This window comes from Mobula hypostoma, chromosome 3 (genome assembly GCF_963921235.1).
Source record: "Mobula hypostoma chromosome 3, sMobHyp1.1, whole genome shotgun sequence".
Lineage (NCBI taxonomy): Eukaryota > Metazoa > Chordata > Chondrichthyes > Myliobatiformes > Myliobatidae > Mobula > Mobula hypostoma.
Genome location: NC_086099.1, coordinates 161,056,682 through 161,073,610, shown reverse-complemented (window position 1 = coordinate 161,073,610; position 16,929 = coordinate 161,056,682). Strand labels below are relative to the sequence as shown.

Below are 16,929 nucleotides of genomic sequence, written 5' to 3'. Positions count from 1 at the left end.
GGAGAGATCCTTGTAGAATGCGGTGGGAAGGTGTATGTGGGAGAGGAAGTAAAGATATGTTTAGTGGTAGGATCCCTTTGGAGATGGTGGAGATTGTGGAGGATGATACCTTGGATGTAGAGGCTCATGGGTCATAGGTAAGGATAAGAGAAATTCTATCACTGTTAAGGTGGCAGGAAGATGGGTTGAGTGCAGATGTTCTGCAGATGGAGGAGATGCAGGTGCGGGCAGCACCAATAATGGAGGAAGAGAAACACCATTCTTTGAAGGAGGACACCTTTGATGTCCTGGAATGGAAAGCTGCATCTTGTGAACCAATGTGGCAGAGGTGAAGGAACTGAGGAAAAAGGAATAGCATTTTTACAGGAGATAGTGAGAAAAGGTATAGTCAGGATAACCATGGGAATCAGTAGGTTTATAAAATATGTCAGTTGACAGTTTGTCTTCAGAGATTTTTATAATTCGACCTTGGAGAGTGTGGGGTGGGGCATGTAAATTGGAGTGAGGTTTGTGTTGACATGGGAGGTGGCAGTTTGCATGAGGGTGCAGATTTGTAATAAACATAGAAATCTACAACACATTACAGGCCCTTCAGCCCACAATGTTGTGCCGACCATGTAATCTACTCTAGAAACTGGCTAGAATTGTCCTACCCCATAACCCACTATTTTTCTAAGCTCCATGTACCTATCTTAAGAGTCTCTTAAAAGAGCCTACTGTATCCACCTCTTATTCCCACTATTTCTAGGTTTTGAGACTGCATGTTAGTTTATGTCTGTGTAAGAGAACAGTACTTATAGTCTTCGAACCATCTTGTGAGATTATAATATTTCTTGCAGTGTTTCTCCATGCTGCAGGGATTCTTCCTCTTGGTGATGTTCACTCCAAACACTCCCTGCCACGCTTCTCCATTTGTAGTCCTGGCACATCTTCGAGTCATTCAGCCTCACTGCTTCCCAGCAAATAAGACTTCTATCCTACCTTGCATTTCAATTATTAGAACTTTTGTATTTCTTTAGTACATCTGGAAGCTGTCTCGCTCTGTTGTAGCAGCCATTGTGGTGTTGCTGTCCAGCTGTCCTAGAGAGTGTGTATTTAAGGGCTGATCCCTCTCGGTGAACGCTGTGTGGCCAAGGGCGGGCAGAAGCACTAAGCTGAAGCAGTCCTGCCTGGGGAACTATATAGGTACTATTTTGACATATTCTGGGTGTAATCTGTACACACATTATTTTAAATGGACTTTTTTTAAAGCAATTTCTGAATGTTTAGTGAAGGCTCCAATTTGGCTGTGGTACATGTTTTGGGAAAAACTAAAATAGGTGAAATTCAATTCCTAGCTATAAAGCATTCTATACCAGTTGCAATTATCAGAACCACAATAAAATCTCTTAACTGGTGAAGGATAAGTGTGAAGAATTCCCTTTAAACAATGTGGTCTCCTCTACACCGATGAGATCCGTCATACATTGAGGGATATTCAATATTCAGGAGGGATAGACATGAAGGAAGGGGAGGTGGGGTGGCGTTGCTGGTTAAAGAAGAGATTAACGCAATAGAAAGGAAGGACATAAGCCGGGAAGATGTGGAATCGATATGGGTAGAGCTGCGTAACACTAAGGGGCAGAAGACGCTGGTGGGAGTTGTGTACAGGCCACCTAACAGTAGTAGTGAGGTCGGAGATGGTATTAAACAGGAAATTAGAAATGTGTGCAATAAAGGAACAGCAGTTATAATGGGTGACTTCAATCTACATGTAGACTGGGTGAACCAAATTGGTAAAGGTGCTGAGGAAGAGGATTTCTTGGAATGTATGCGGGATGGTTTTTTGAACCAACATGTCGAGGAACCAACTAGAGAGCAGGCTATTCTGGACTGGGTTTTGAGCAATGAGGAAGGGTTAATTAGCGATCTTGTCGTGAGAGGCCCCTTGGGTAAGAGTGACCATAATATGGTGGAATTCTTCATTAATATGGAGAGTGACATAGTTAATTCAGAAACAAAGGTTCTGAACTTAAAGAAGGGGAACTTTGAAGGTATGAGACGTGAATTAGCTAATATAGACTGGCAAATGACACTTAAAGGATTGACGGTGGATATGCAATGGCAAGCATTTATAGGTTGCATGGATGAACTACAACAATTGTTCATCCCAGTTTGGCAAAAGAATAAATCAAGGAAGGTAGTGCACCCGTGGCTGACAAGAGAAATTAGGGATAGTATCAATTCCAAAGAAGTAGCATACAAATTAGCCAGAGAAAGTGGCTCACCTGAGGACTGGGAGGAATTCAGAGTTCAGCAGAGGAGGACAAAGGGCTTAATTAGGAAGGGGAAAAAAGATTATGAGAGAAAACTGGCAGAGAACATAAAAACGGACTGTAAAAGCTTTTATAGATATGTAAAAAGGAAAAGACTGGTAAAGACAAATGTAGGTCCCCTGCAGACAGAAACAGGTGAATTGATTATGGGGAGCAAGGACATGGCAGACCAACTGAATAATTACTTTGGTTCTGTCTTCACTAAGGAGGACATAAATAATCTTCCAGAAATAGTAAGGGACAGAGGGTCCAGTGAGATGGAGGAACTGAGTGAAATACATGTTAGTAGGGAAGTGGTGTTAGGTAAATTGAAGGGATTGAAGGCAGATAAATCCCCAGGGCCAGATGGTCTGCATCCTAGAGTGCTTAAGGAAGTAGCCCAAGAAATAGTGGATGCATTAGTGATAATTTTTCAAAACTCGTTAGATTCTGGACTAGTTCCTGAGGATTGGAGGGTGGCTAATGTAACCCCAATTTTTAAAAAAGGAGGGAGAGAGAAACCGGGGAATTATAGACCGGTTAGCCTCATGTCGGTGGTGGGGAAACTGCTGGAGTCAGTTATCAAGGATGTGATAACAGCACATTTGGAAAGCGGTGAAATGATTGGACAAAGTCAGCATGGATTTGTGAAAGGAAAATCATGTCTGACGAATCTCATAGAATTTTTTGAGGATGTAACTAGTAGAGTGGATAGGGGAGAACCAGTGGATGTGGTATATTTGGATTTTCAAAAGGCTTTTGACAAGGTCCCACATAGGAGATTAGTGTGCAAACTTAAAGCACACGGTATTGGGGGTAAGGTATTGGTGTGGCTGGAGAATTGGTTAGCAGACAGGAAGCAAAGAGTGGGAATAAACGGGACCTTTTCAGAATGGCAGGCGGTGACTAGTGGGGTACCGCAAGGCTCAGTGCTGGGACCCCAGTTGTTTACAATATATATTAATGACTTAGATGAGGGAATTAAATGCAGCATCTCCAAGTTTGCGGATGACACGAAGCTTGGCGGCAGTGTTAGCAGTGAGGAGGATGCTAAGAGGATGCAGGGTGACTTGGATAGGTTGGGTGAGTGGGCAAACTCATGGCAGATGCAATTTAATGTGGATAAATGTGAAGTTATCCACTTTGGTGGCAAAAATAGGAAAACAGATTATTATCTGAATGGTGGCCGATTAGGAAAAGGGGAGGTGCAACGAGACCTGGGTGTCATTATACAGCAGTCATTGAAAGTGGGCATGCAGGTACAGCAGGCGGTGAAAAAAGCGAATGGTATGCTGGCATTTATAGCGAGAGGATTCGAGTACAGGAGCAGGGAGGTACTACTGCAGTTGTACAAGGCCTTGGTGAGACCACACCTGGAGTATTGTGTGCAGTTTTGGTCCCCTAATCTGAGGAAAGACATCTTTGCCATAGAGGGAGTACAAAGAAGGTTCACTAGATTGATTCCTGGGATGGCAGGACTTTCATATGAAGAAAGACTGGATGAACTAGGCTTGTACTCGTTGGAATTTAGAAGATTGAGTGGGGATCTGATTGAAACGTATAAGATCCTAAAGGGATTGGACAGGCTAGATGCAGGAAGATTGTTCCCGATGTTGGGGAAGTCCAGAACGAGGGGTCACAGTTTGAGGATAGAGGGGAAGCCTTTTAGGACCGAGATTAGGAAAAACTTCTTCACACAGAGAGTGGTGAATCTGTGGAATTCTCTGCCACAGCAAACTGTTGAGGCCAGTTCATTGGCTATGTTTAAGAGGGAGTTAGATATGGCCCTTGTGGCTACAGGGGTCAGGGGGTATGGAGGGAAGGCTGGGGCGGGGTTCTGAGTTGGATGATCAGCCATGATCATAATAAATGGCGGTGCAGGCTCGAAGGGTTGAATGGCCTACTCCTGCACCTATTTTCTATGTTTCTATGTTTCTATGTAATGAATCCTTGTAGTTTCGCTGAGTGCATAGTTGAAATGTGAGATTATTACTGGTACAGCAAAAACACATAATAATAAAGGTTAAATTCTTATATTCTATAGGCTCAGGACAACCAAGATGATTTCCCTTCAGTGTTAAGCCTCCAAGTGATCTGTAAACTCTGCATCAGAGGATGCTGCTCACTCTAAAAACATTTCTAGTTTCTCTGATAGTGTCGTAAAATGATGCTCGTAATATGAAGTGAAATGAGATTCTTTCTGATCCAACTTCTAGGCTTTAATATAGTGGGAAAAGAAGACACCTTGACCAATCCCAGGAGGTCTGTCAGACTTGGCTGTTAGCATTCCAGTTCATTTGTGTACCCTCATTGAATTAACATGTTATGATAGCCCCACCTCTACTCTGACAATATCTTCAGGATCGTTATAATGGCAGACGCCACTCCAAGTTGAAAAAGTTTTGATTGAAAAATGCAAAAGGCATATAAGTAAATATGTTATTATAAATGCTTTAGCCAAGTCCCTTTCAGAGACCTGGACTAGCCACAAGCAGGCATCTGGGCACTGGAAAATTACCACCCACATTATCGCTACAAAATCTTCAATCCTCTTTCAGTGTCCTCTCCCAGGTTCACATCCCTAGCATTGAGATCCTGGTTATCTTTGGCCAGCTACAGTGGACAACTTTGTTGTTCACATGTCTAATGTCAGACTTCTGAAGCAGAACTTCTTTTCCAAAATGTAATGTATGTGGAAGAAGAGAGATTCAATTGTGTTCTTTGCTGCTTAAAGAAATGCAACAATTCCACTAGTTCAATTGGAATCTCTGACAAAATTGAAAAGCAGCATACAGTACGGTATTGGGAATCTTGAGGCCATGCATCAGGAGTACAATGAAGACCTGTGTAAGAAGCAGTAGGAATACACCACATAACAAAGTGCCTATCTATTAGCCACTGCCTGACCCACCCCTGCAGGAAAATAATGTGCCTTCCATATGGATCTCATTAGCCATCTAAAACTTGGCTGGATATTGCAGCAGTATTATAGAGGTAATGTTAAAATGTATTTACATTTTGGTTCTGCTGTTTAGGTGTTCATGCTACAACAAGCACTGGATGTTTTGGGAACTCTGCTCCCCAGTATGGTCTGAACCCACCACCTTACTGTGAGGTACTTTGTTAAAGATTTATCTCTAGTCTGTTTTTGGATAAGGTTTTAGCCTTGATTGAAAATTTAGTATGTTTATTGGGGGAAAAATCTCCCTATTCAATGCAAGATACAAATTAAAACGTGTTGCAATCTTAAAGACAAAATAGTAGATATTATTTTTACTCAATCTCATTTTTAAAAAAAACAAAAAAGACATTTCACATTTAATTCAAAATATAGTGTGATTAATTCTTTTGATTTTATGTTTTAATTTAGAATCACAAATTTTTTTACGAAGTATTCAAAATATTTTATTTTTGTTTGAAGCAAAGTGATATAAGCACAAAGTTAAGGCGAAACAGCATCAATTATGAATTTTGGGTTCTAGGTTCCTCCAGACCCTTCCCTGATATAGTCACACATGCAGAACATTTGTAGATTAAACATTGTTGTATCAATTCTGTGTATAACATTAATTTAGTAGACATCTGGCAAATGCACATAGACAATCAAAGCAGAGTTAATTTAGTCAGGGCAATGACTGTGAGCAACATTTCAATAATGAGCATCCAGATTAGTGATTATTTTATATATTACAGAAACTCCAATAAATATTTTAATAGTTCCACTTGTCATCCTTGTGACTATTGGAAGTCATTCAAAAACATTCTAAAATCTTCGATTGTGGAGTCATGGGGCATTAATTGATCCTCTGGCCCACTGAGTCTGCAACAACTTTCAAACATCTTTCTCCCAGACCTATTTTCATTCTCCCCATGTAACCATCTTCTCAGCTGACCTCACTATCCGCTGCAGGGTCTTGCGATCCGAGAAGGTGTAATTTCTGAACCAGGCAGTGATGCAGTTGCTCAGGATGCTCTCAATACAACCTCTGTAGAATGTGGTGAGGATGGGGGGGGGGGGGGGTAGGAGAATGACTTTTCTCAGCCTTTGCAGAAAGTTGAGACGCTGCTGGGCTTTCTTTGCTATGGAGCTGGTGCTGAGGGACCAGGTGAGATTCTCCGCCAGGTGAATACCAAGAAATTTGGTGCTCTTAACGATCTCTATGGAGGAGTCATCGATGTTCAGTGGAGAGTGGTCACTCCATGTCCTCCTGAAGTCAACAACCATCTCTTTTGTTTTGTTCACATTCAGAGACAGGTTGTTGGCTCTGCACCAATCCGTTAGCCGCTGCACCTCCTCTCTGTATGCTGACTCATCATTCTTGCTGATGAGACCCACAACGGTCGTGTCATCAGAGAACTTAATGATGTGGTTCGAGCTGTGTGTTGCAGCACAGACGTGGGTCAGCAGAGTGAACAACAGTGGACTGAGCCCACAGCCCTGGGGGGGCCCCCATGCTCAGTGTGATGCTGTTGGAGATGCTGCTCCCGATCCGGACTGACTGAGGTCTCCCAGTCAGGAAGTCTAGGATCCAGTTGCAGAGGGAGGTGTTCAGGCTCAGTAGGCTCAGCTTTCCAATCAGTTTCTGAGGAATGATTGTGTTGAATGCTGAACTGAATTCTATGAACAGCATTCGAATGTACGTGTCTTTTTGTCCAGGTGGGTTAAGGCCAGGTGGAGGGTGATGGCAATGGCATCGTCTTTTGAATAGTTGGGACTGTACACGAACTGCAGGGGATCCAGTGAGGGGGGCAGCAGGGTCTTTATGTGCCTCATGCCGAGCCTCTCGAAACACTTCATGATGGTGGATGTGAGTGCGACGGGACAGTAGTTGTTGAGGCAGGACACTGAAGACTTCTTTGGCACGGGGATGATGGTGGTTGCCTTGAAGCACATAGGAACGACGGCGCTGCTCAGGGAGATGTTGAAGGTGTCAGTGAGAATCTCTGCTAGTTGGTCTGCACATCCTCTAAACACTCTGCCAGGAATATTGTCTGGTTCAGCAGCCTTCCGTGGGTTGATCCTGCACAGGGTTCTCCTCACATCGGCCACGGTAAGACATAGCACCTGGTCATTTGGAGGAGGGATGGTCTTCCTCGCCGCCACGTCATTATCCACCTCAAACCGAGCGTAGAAGTTGTTCAGCACATCTGGGAGGGAGGCATCACCTGCACAGTCAGGTGTTGTCCTGTAGTTGGTGATATCTTGAATACCCTTCCACATGTACCGCGTGTCGCCGCTGTCCTGGAAGTGACTGTGGATTCGCTGGGCGTGTGCACGCTTTGCCTCTCTGATGGCCCGGGACAGTTTGGCCCTCGCTGTTGTTAGGGCTGCCTTGTCCCCTGCTCTGAATTTGGAGTCACGGGTCCTCAGCAGCGCACGCACCTCCGCGGTCATCCATGGCTTCTGGTTAGCGTGTGTAGTGATGGTCTTGGCCACAGTGATGTCATTGATGCACTTGCTGATGTAGCTAGTCACTGATGCCATGTACTCCCCTAAGTTGGTAGAGTCGCCATCGGTTGCAGCCTCCCTGAACATGTGCCAGTCAGTGTGCTCAAAGCAGTCTTCAAGAGCAAAGATGGCTCCTGCTGGCCAGGTTTTCACCCGCTTCTGAACTGATCTTGAGCACCTGACGAGCAGTCTGTATACTGGGATTAGCATAACAGAGATGTGGTCTGAGTAACTGAGGTTTTTCCTTATTGTGCAAGACATCTGCAAGCTGCTAGTGACCTAATGCCATTCCAATTGACTGCCCTGTTCTCTATTTTCTCTTGGCCTTGGCACAGGCAAAATTTTAAATCTTTGATGCAGTTGGTTTAATTATTTTGATAAAATTGGAAGGTAAATTTCGGCCTTTCTGTTTTATACCTGGTTTAGAGCGCTAAAGAATTTAAGTTCAAAAGCCTAAACTGATTTCGATATTGAACAACCATTGGAATCAATTTAGGCTTTTGAGCTTTATTTTCAAAACTTTATAGCTTTGGAACCTTTTTTTTAAAGTCAACTTTAACCTTGTGTTTCTGCAGAGGAGCGATAGTTGTACTAGATAGCTCTATTCCTTCACTGACTCCCTACGTGATCCTCCTCCAGTTTTCAATCCACAATCTGCTCATTCAGTGGGGCTGCAAAAGAAATGCAGTAGTAAGATGGGCCTGTGATGGAATAACAGTTGGCTTGTATAAAATGCCATATTTACTTTACCCCTGAATTTTGGGCTTTTCCAGAGCATTTAAAAGAAGTTTGACGTGTGCAGATTAGTGGAACTAGGGGAAACAACAGATTGGCTTGTGCTGGATGGCCAGAGGCCCTGTTTCTGTGCTACAGTGCTCCGACTCTGAGATTCATTCATTAAATGCTGCACTGTTCTTAACTTAGTCTTGAAGCTAATTTTGTTTCCATGCAGTGCAAAACTAACTTTACACAGCAAGTAGCAAGAGTGACACAGTGGCATGACTAGTAGAGCTGTTGTTTCACCTCTCCACCATCTCAGTTCAAGCATGGTATATGAATCTTGCTTGTTCTCCCTAAGTTCTCCAGTGTTCTTCCAAACCCCAAAAGCATGTGGGTGAAATGGTGATGGACGATAAATTAGCCCTAGTGTATAGGTGAGAGGTTGAGGGTGGTGGTTTGGTTAATGAGAATGTGGGGAGAATAAAATTAGTTCAGGCATTAAAAACTGTTTTACAACATGGTTGTTTTGTGGTCAGTGCGAACATGGTGGCTGAGGGGTCTTTTTCTGTGTTGTATCTCTCAATGACTCAGATTACAATAATTAAAAATTGTTGATCACTCTGATTTATTTTTCAGGCTGCTCCCCCTTATCCCACTAAACCCCAGTGTGATGGAATGAATGCTGCTCTTGGATATCAGACCAACTACCCACCATACCCACAAGGGCCATCATGCATGCCACAAGGGCCATCATGCATGCCACAAGGGCCATCATGCATGCCACAAGGACCATCATGGGTGCCACAAGGGCCATCATGCGTGCCACGTACGCCATATCTGCCATATCCAAACACATTTCAGCTTCCTTGTGTCTCTCCCCAGTATGGTAACTGCCAGAGACTTCCTCCCGCTCGATCAATGGCCTGTACCATCCAAAATGTTGCAGCTCCTCCTCCAATTCTGCCTCCCTGTGTTAACCAGCAGTCCGTTATGTCATCATACATGGTCACCCAGCAAAGTCCTTTAACACCATATAAGGCCAACCGACAGCTTTCCTCAACATTAATGGTGCAATCTGGCAGTGGTGTAACAGTGAGTAATATTGCCAATTGTTACCCAGCCAGTACCCAACAACCTTCAAAAAGCCTAACCAAAGAAATTGCATCTGCTGTCTTGACTAAAGTTATAGAGCATGCAACCAAACCAAAACCAAAATATAAGGTAGCTATATTTCTTTTTGATACCTTGCATTATTCAACAGGTATTTCCTAATTTGATTCCTCTGTTCAAAAGGAATTGATCAGTTTTTTTTGAAGTTAATAAACTTTTACTTGTCCATGTTCACATTCATGAGGACTAAATTTGGTTTCTAACTCATGAAAAGACCCTTAATGTCTTCCTTTAGTATTTAAAAGTTCCAAGTAAATATATTATCAAATTACATATGTCACCATATAGATCCCTGAGATTCATTTTCTTATGGGCATACTCAATAAATGCATAATAGAATCAATGAAAGGCTGCACCCTTGGGTGTTCAAACAGTGCACAAAAGATGCAAACTGTGCAAATACAAAACGAAAGAATACCGTCATAATAAATTATTAGGGTGAGGGCCCCTGACAATAGCTGCTGCTTTCCTGCAACAACACTACATGTGGATGTGCTCAGTGGTGGGGAGGGTTTTACCTGTAACAGGCTGGGCATATTCGCTACTCTGTAGGATTTGCCATTCAAGGGCATTGCTGTTTCCATAGCAGGCTCTGATGCAGCCAGTTGATATACTCTCCACTACACATCAATTAGAAGTTTGTCAAGGTTTCAGATGTCACGCCGAATCTTTGCAAACTCCTAAGGAAGTAGAGGCACTACTGTGCTTTCTTCGTAATTGCCCATGCATGCAGGGCCTAGGACAGATTCTCCAAAATGATAAAGCCAAGGAAATTAAAGTTGCTCACCCTCTCAACCTCTGATCCTCTGAGGACAATCTGAGGATCCTCTAATTCCTAAGCTCCGGAACCTGGGCCTTAGTACTCAGATTTGCAGCTGGATCTTCAACTTCCTCACAGACAGGACCCAGGCTGTAAAAATAGGGGACAAGCTCTCCTCTACAATCACTCTGAGCACGGGTGCCCCACAAGGCTGTGTACTCAGCCCCCTGCTGTACTCACTGTACACCCATGATTGTGTAGCCAAGTTTCCATCAAACTCAATATATAAGTTTGCTGATGACACCACAATTGTTGGCTGTATCTCGGGTAATGATGAGTTTGAGTACAGAGAGGAAATTAAGAACCTGGTGGCATGGTGAGGAGACAATAACCTATCCCTCAACGTCAGCAAGACGAAGGAATTGGTTGTTGACTTCAGAAGGAGTAGCGGACCGCACGACCCCATTTACATCGGTGGTGCACAAGTGGAACAGGTCAAAAGCTTTAAGTTCCTTGGGGTCAATATCACAAATGACCTGACTTGGTCCAACCAAGCAGAGTCCACTGCCAAGAAGGCCCACCAGCGCCTTTACTTCCTGAGAAAGCTAAAGAAATTTGACCTGTCCCCTAAAATCCTCACTAATTTTTATAGATGCACTGTAGAAAGCATTCTTCTAGGGTGCATCACAACCTGGTATGGAAGTTGTCCTGTCCAAGACCGGAAGAAGCTGCAGAAGATCGTGAACACAGCCCAGTACATCACACAAACCAATCTTCCGTCCTTGGACTCACTTTACACCGCACGCTGTCAGAGCAGTGCTGCCAGGATAATCAAGGACACAACCCACCCAGCCAACACTCTTTTCATCCCTCTTCCCTTCAGGAGAAGGCTCAGGAGCTTGAAGACTCGTACGGCCAGATTTGGGAACAGCTTCCTTCCAACTGTGATAAGACTGCTGAATGGATCCTGACCTGGATCTGGGCCGTACCCTCCAAACATTCAGACCTGCCTCTCGTTTTTTTTTTGCACTATCTTATTTTCCCTTTTCTGTTTTCTATTTATGATTTATAATTTTAATTTTTAATATTTACTATCGATTTGTACTCCGGGGAGCACAAATCGCAGAATCAAATATAGCTGTGATGATTGTGCGCTCTGGTATCAATTGTTTGGTGACAATAAAGTGAAGTAAAGGTTCATGGACCTCTGGTTTCCTCCTCCTAAAGTCAATAATGACATTGAGTAAGAGGTTGTTGTTATGGCACCATGTAGCCAGATTTTCAATCTCCTCTCTATATGCTGATTCGTCACCATCTTTGGCCTACAACAGTGGTGTCATCAGCAAACTTGAATTTATAGCATATTCCTTTAATATAAATGACCTTCAATACAGAAAATAGTGTTGTGGAGATAGAAATTGAATCAAATAGTATATTTTGAAAATGGTCATAATGGAGATGTAATTCCTCCAATTGTGCAATTCCTTGTTCTGGAGCGCAAGGTCAACAATGTTGTGAACTGAGAAGTTGTGGAAGCCGGAATCTGAGAATTAAAGAGCTCATGATTGGGTGAGGGCCTGGATTAATGATTGTGTGGCTTTAGTTACAGAGATGAAAAGTATGCCGGTCATCATGAAATTTAGAATGTGGTCTTTGACTTCTGCTCTGACTATATTACCAGGTGTTTGTCCCAGGCAAGTGGCAAACGAATTGAAGGAAATTTGATGGAAATGTGAGAGAGAATAAGTTTTAGGGCTATCCAGGAAAGTGTTTAATGGTATTGCTCAGTCAGGAGCCAGCATGAACCAAATGGCTTCCTTCACTGTCACAATAAGTAGGTCATTAGTGGAGCAGAAGACTGTATAGTCAGTAATTAGTGACTTAGTTTGGAAGCTAAAATTTTAAATGTGCTGAGAATCAGATGTTGGAAGTTGAAAGACTGGCCAGCATTGGTGATGGAATAGTCACACATAAGGGTAGCAAGTTTTTGAATGAGGGCTGAACTGCAGTCTTTCAGTATTGGAAACGAGTGATAAGTCAGGAGCATAATTTGTGAACAGCTTAACTGTGTCAGTGCTGAAATTACAGGAGAATCCAAAGCAAGTGTTCAGTGTTCATCACTGCACTGGTGGAATCTGACAGCCTATCTGCAGGTGATGTCACAAGGCCAAGATGTAGGCGGATAAGAAAAGAATACCCAGGAGAAATCCGTGGAAAGATCTGTGTACTTCTGCACAGGGGAGCTATGATTGGATGGGCAATAAAGACGCCTAGCTTAAAGTGCCTTAGTTGATTCAGTGATAGAACTTGTAAGTCTGAGAATTGTAATTGAAGTCCCAATACACAGCAGAAGTCCCTGACACTTCTCATTTGCCATTTGAGAGGTTGACATCTCGTTCTGTTGGCTGAGAAAAATTCTTGAACCAAAAGATATTATATGGATAAATATTAACTTATGATTTCTTGTCCATTATATGTGGGTAAATATTAACTTGTGATTTCTTGTACATTGTTATCACAATCTACGATATTAATCTATATTTCTATCATATTTCAGGGTAATCAACTGCCTGTAACCATTGTAACCAGAGGAGGCAGTACAATCATACACAAGTAGATGAAAATGGAATTAGCCATACCATGTAAATATACAGTGACCCTACGAAGAATGTTACATGCTATTACAATATATCACAGCCTTCACTTTTAACTATCTCACCACCTACCCTTGATGTTCAATAGCGTTATCATGACCGGGTCTCTCTCTATTAATAACTTGGGAATTTCCGGTGATCTTCACGCAAATAGACCAGCCAGATATACCATGACTAGAGCAGCAGGTATCTTGCAGTAATGGAGAATCTACAACATCACAGTTTTAAAATGCAGTATTTTCTTCAAATTGTACCTAAAGGATACTATGATAAGAATGTTAATCTTGAATATGCAGGATTAGTGATGGTATTATTTTGTTGTGTCACACAAGCTGTGAAACATGTATCTTTAAATTGTAGAGCATAAATTATTATAAAAGAAATAATCTATAAAGATACCACTGAGTCTTTAATACCTGTATAGCATGGCCTGATGTACAGCAAGCAAGCAAAATTCAGAAGTCCCAGGTGATGACTGGTTCCAATAAATGATAGTCTGACCCTCTGTCCTTGACATTCAGTAGCACTACCATCACTGAGTACCCATCAAAAATATTCGGTGGGTTCTTCATGGACCAGACATTCAACTGGAACAGCAACGTAAATCCTATGATTACAAGAACAGGTCAGAAGCTGGGTATCCTGTGATGTGTGACTCCTCTCCTGACATCCCAAGCCCTTTCCGTCATCAATAAGGCAAAGTCAGGAGTGGCATAGAAAATTCTCCACTTGTCTGGATGAATGCAGCACCAACAACTCTCACAAAGCTTGAAACCATCCAGAGCAAAATAGCCTGGTGCTTGGCACCCATCATCTGTGTAATTTCTACACAGTCTGTGCACAATTCAGTGTCAACGAAACAAATTAAAAATGCTCTGTATTTACTCGCACCTCCCAAATGTATAACCTACATCATGACAGAAAATTAGGTATATATGACCATAAAAATGCATAAGATTCCCTTCCAGTATTATACCATGCTGACTTGGGGGATATCACCATTTTTACATGGCTGTGGGATCCAAAATCCGGAAACACTCTTTTCAACAGTAATGTGGAGTATGTTCAGCAAAAGAACTGCATTGCTTAAGAATGCAACTCACAGTCACCATCTCAAGGGAATTAAGGATAGTCAATAAATAAGGATAGCCAGTGATGTTCGGATCCCAAATATATACATATTTCTCCCAGCACTACTTACCCCATTTCCTGATGAAAGCAGAGCTATGTTCAACCAGTCTGGAAATACAGAAGCAGGAGATGTGTTATTTTTAAACCTCAGAATGTGCAATGCCTGGTCAGCTAAGCACAAGGCCTTTTGACCCAAGAACAAACGAAGATTCAGTGGGGATCCAATGATCAAATCAGCCACCATTCCCATTTAGAGCATCTTGTGGGATCTTAGAATTCCTCAGCAAATATTGGTTAAAGTAAATAATAATTGAAATATTTAATGGTAAAATTTCTTCTAAGCAAAATATTCCATCATTACACTGGGTAGGGAGTGATAGCCTTGGATGTCTGTTATGAAAAGAAAAATATATTGCACACTTCAATTGGTAATATTTAAAACTATCACCTTAAAGAACATTTATTCTATGATTTTAAAAATCTCAGTATATTGAACTTCTGGGGGAAAAATGTATAAGCAAAGTTGGAATGCTGAACCATATTCACTGAAATATGCAAATGATATAAACGATTTATTAACATAGTTTTAGTCTATAGGCCTCTCAAATTAGTGTGATAAGGAAGTTTTGGGGATAAGTAAGAGTACAGAGGAAGTGTTTTAATCACAGGAACTCAGCTAAACAATGATAAAATAAATTACAGTAACAATTATTAGTTTTAAAATTTATCTTATGAATATTCAGTAAAAGAATTATTGCATTTTATGGGGAGAGATTGTGGGAATAAATTGAAGGATCAATTGGATACTTTAGAATGGTCAATTCATAGCCCAATGTTACTTTGTAATGGGGAGGATTACGTTAAGCTCTGTTTGTTAATAGATAACCTTTTATTAACATCTGATTGTGTAAGATTTGGGCTAATTGTAGTTTAAAGTCATTTAATGTGACCATAAATGTGCTATATTGTATTGAGTGATTCTGTATTAAAAAAAGGTAAAGATTTGGTGTATATTTTTATTAATGGGCAGTGTTTCTAAAATATTTATGATGATATTCCATCCATCTCTATTATCTTTCCATTCTTTGTAACAAGCTCAGTCTTCTGATTTCTTTGGGTCATGATTTTTTTCTTTCCTTGAGCAACATTGCTTTCTCTACCTCCCTTACTATGCCTCTCCCTCCCATCTCCCTCCTGTCACCTCCAGTTTCCAAGGCTTCCTGGACCAGCAGATGAATGTTACAGGTGCTCCCAAACAGATGGTGTAACTTCATCCTAGAACAAAGCCTGTGGGCATTGATCCACAAATGAAGGTTCTGAGTTTAGGAACCTGTTTAGCAGGGACATTTTATGTTGTTGGTACGTCTGGCAATATCTTCCTCATCTTGCTTCAACAAGAGCTTCTTCTCACCTTCCTTCAAATGAGAGAAGTACAAAATAGTATTTTTAAAAACCTCTAGCATGCAGCTTTTACAATTGTCCTCATTATACTTTAAAGATACAAATGTTTAAGATGTGTAAAAGCAATAGAAGCAGTTTATCTCCAAATGAAGAATTTCTATCTTAGTTCTTGTTGACAGACTTCAAAGTTCTATTGGAATTTGTTTTTGCAAATCTTCCTGTTTACCTGAACCACTACAACTGACACGTGTGGTTACATCTCAATTTGATACTGGCTTCAGGTCAGTATTGTAGGAACCTTTTCAACTAGTGCAGTAAGATTTTTGTTAGCTTTTAAACTGCAAATTAAAGCCATTGACGTGGCCCACAGAATTTTAAAATGGGATTTTCTGCTGAGTCTCTGAAGCTTAGTTTACTTCAGTCAATAGATCACTTTCAATGTTAAGATCAGAATCATATGTTTTAAATAGTTTCCAAATTGCCCAAAGGGACAATAGAATTGAAGAGGCTGCAAACAGGTGTTGGATTTTTTTGTGAACCACATTGGAGCAATAGCGGTCTTCCAGATCCTATAAAAAGCTGTCATAAATTCCACCCATCACAAATAATTCCTGTTAGGTAGTTTCCTAGGGTAAAAGATGACATACTGTACTTCTGCTCTGCATTTGTGGCCTCGGAGATAACGCACGTGGTCCTTGTGAGAACTGCAGACATTTGAGGCAGATGCAACAAGGAAGCAGATACATGTTCACACCAAGTCATTGCTGACTATCAACTATTCATTTACATTAATACATTATTAATCCTTTTTTTTCAATTTCTCTACACATTAGCACCATCTCCTCTCAGATTCCTCCACTCACCTACGCACCAAGGACAATTCACAGTGGTTAATTAGCCTACTGGCCTGCATATTCTTTGGTACATGGGAGGAAAGACCATCCAGAGGAAGCCCATGCAGTCACAGAGAGGAAAGCTCCAGACAGACAGCATCCGAAGTTGGGATTAAATGCAAATCTCTAGTGCTGCGGGCAGTGACTCCACTCACTGCACTACTGCGTCGCAATTAAAGAAATGAGAATGTGGGCCTCACACTGAATCTGCACAGGACAAAAGTTCTTTAACAGCTTCCCCTGCTGCATGGCTCTCTGACATCACAGTTTATAATACTACTGACTCAATTTAAGCTGACATTGATTCAAGGTCGCTTTATGGCACTCACCAGCTCACTGCTCAATTTAAATAAGACTGGAGACACAGAATCGAGAAAGCTTCATCACTACCTTAGTGAGCAGATAGCCAGTACTTTCTTGATTATCCACCCAAACTTTAAGAAACCAACACTGCTGA

The 16,929-nt window shown here is 41.7% G+C and overlaps 1 protein-coding gene across 2 annotated transcripts in view; it reads left to right on the top strand.

Moving 5' to 3' along the window:
• The window catches only part of LOC134343593 (sperm mitochondrial-associated cysteine-rich protein-like), a 40,017-nt gene extending 24,838 nt beyond the window's left edge, over positions 1–15,179 (top strand). Inside the window, exons 2-4 of one of the 2 annotated variants that reach the window (XM_063042351.1) lie at positions 5,330–5,409; positions 9,100–9,289; positions 12,951–15,179. In XM_063042351.1, coding sequence (XP_062898421.1) covers positions 5,330–5,409; positions 9,100–9,289; positions 12,951–12,955 — 275 coding nt within the window. In that variant the 3' untranslated portion in view covers positions 12,956–15,179. Of the gene's footprint in view, positions 1–5,329; positions 5,410–9,099; positions 9,685–12,950 lie in introns of both variants that reach the window. The other variant, XM_063042349.1, reaches the window with a different exon arrangement.
• Positions 15,180–16,929: the final 1,750 nt, after the last annotated feature.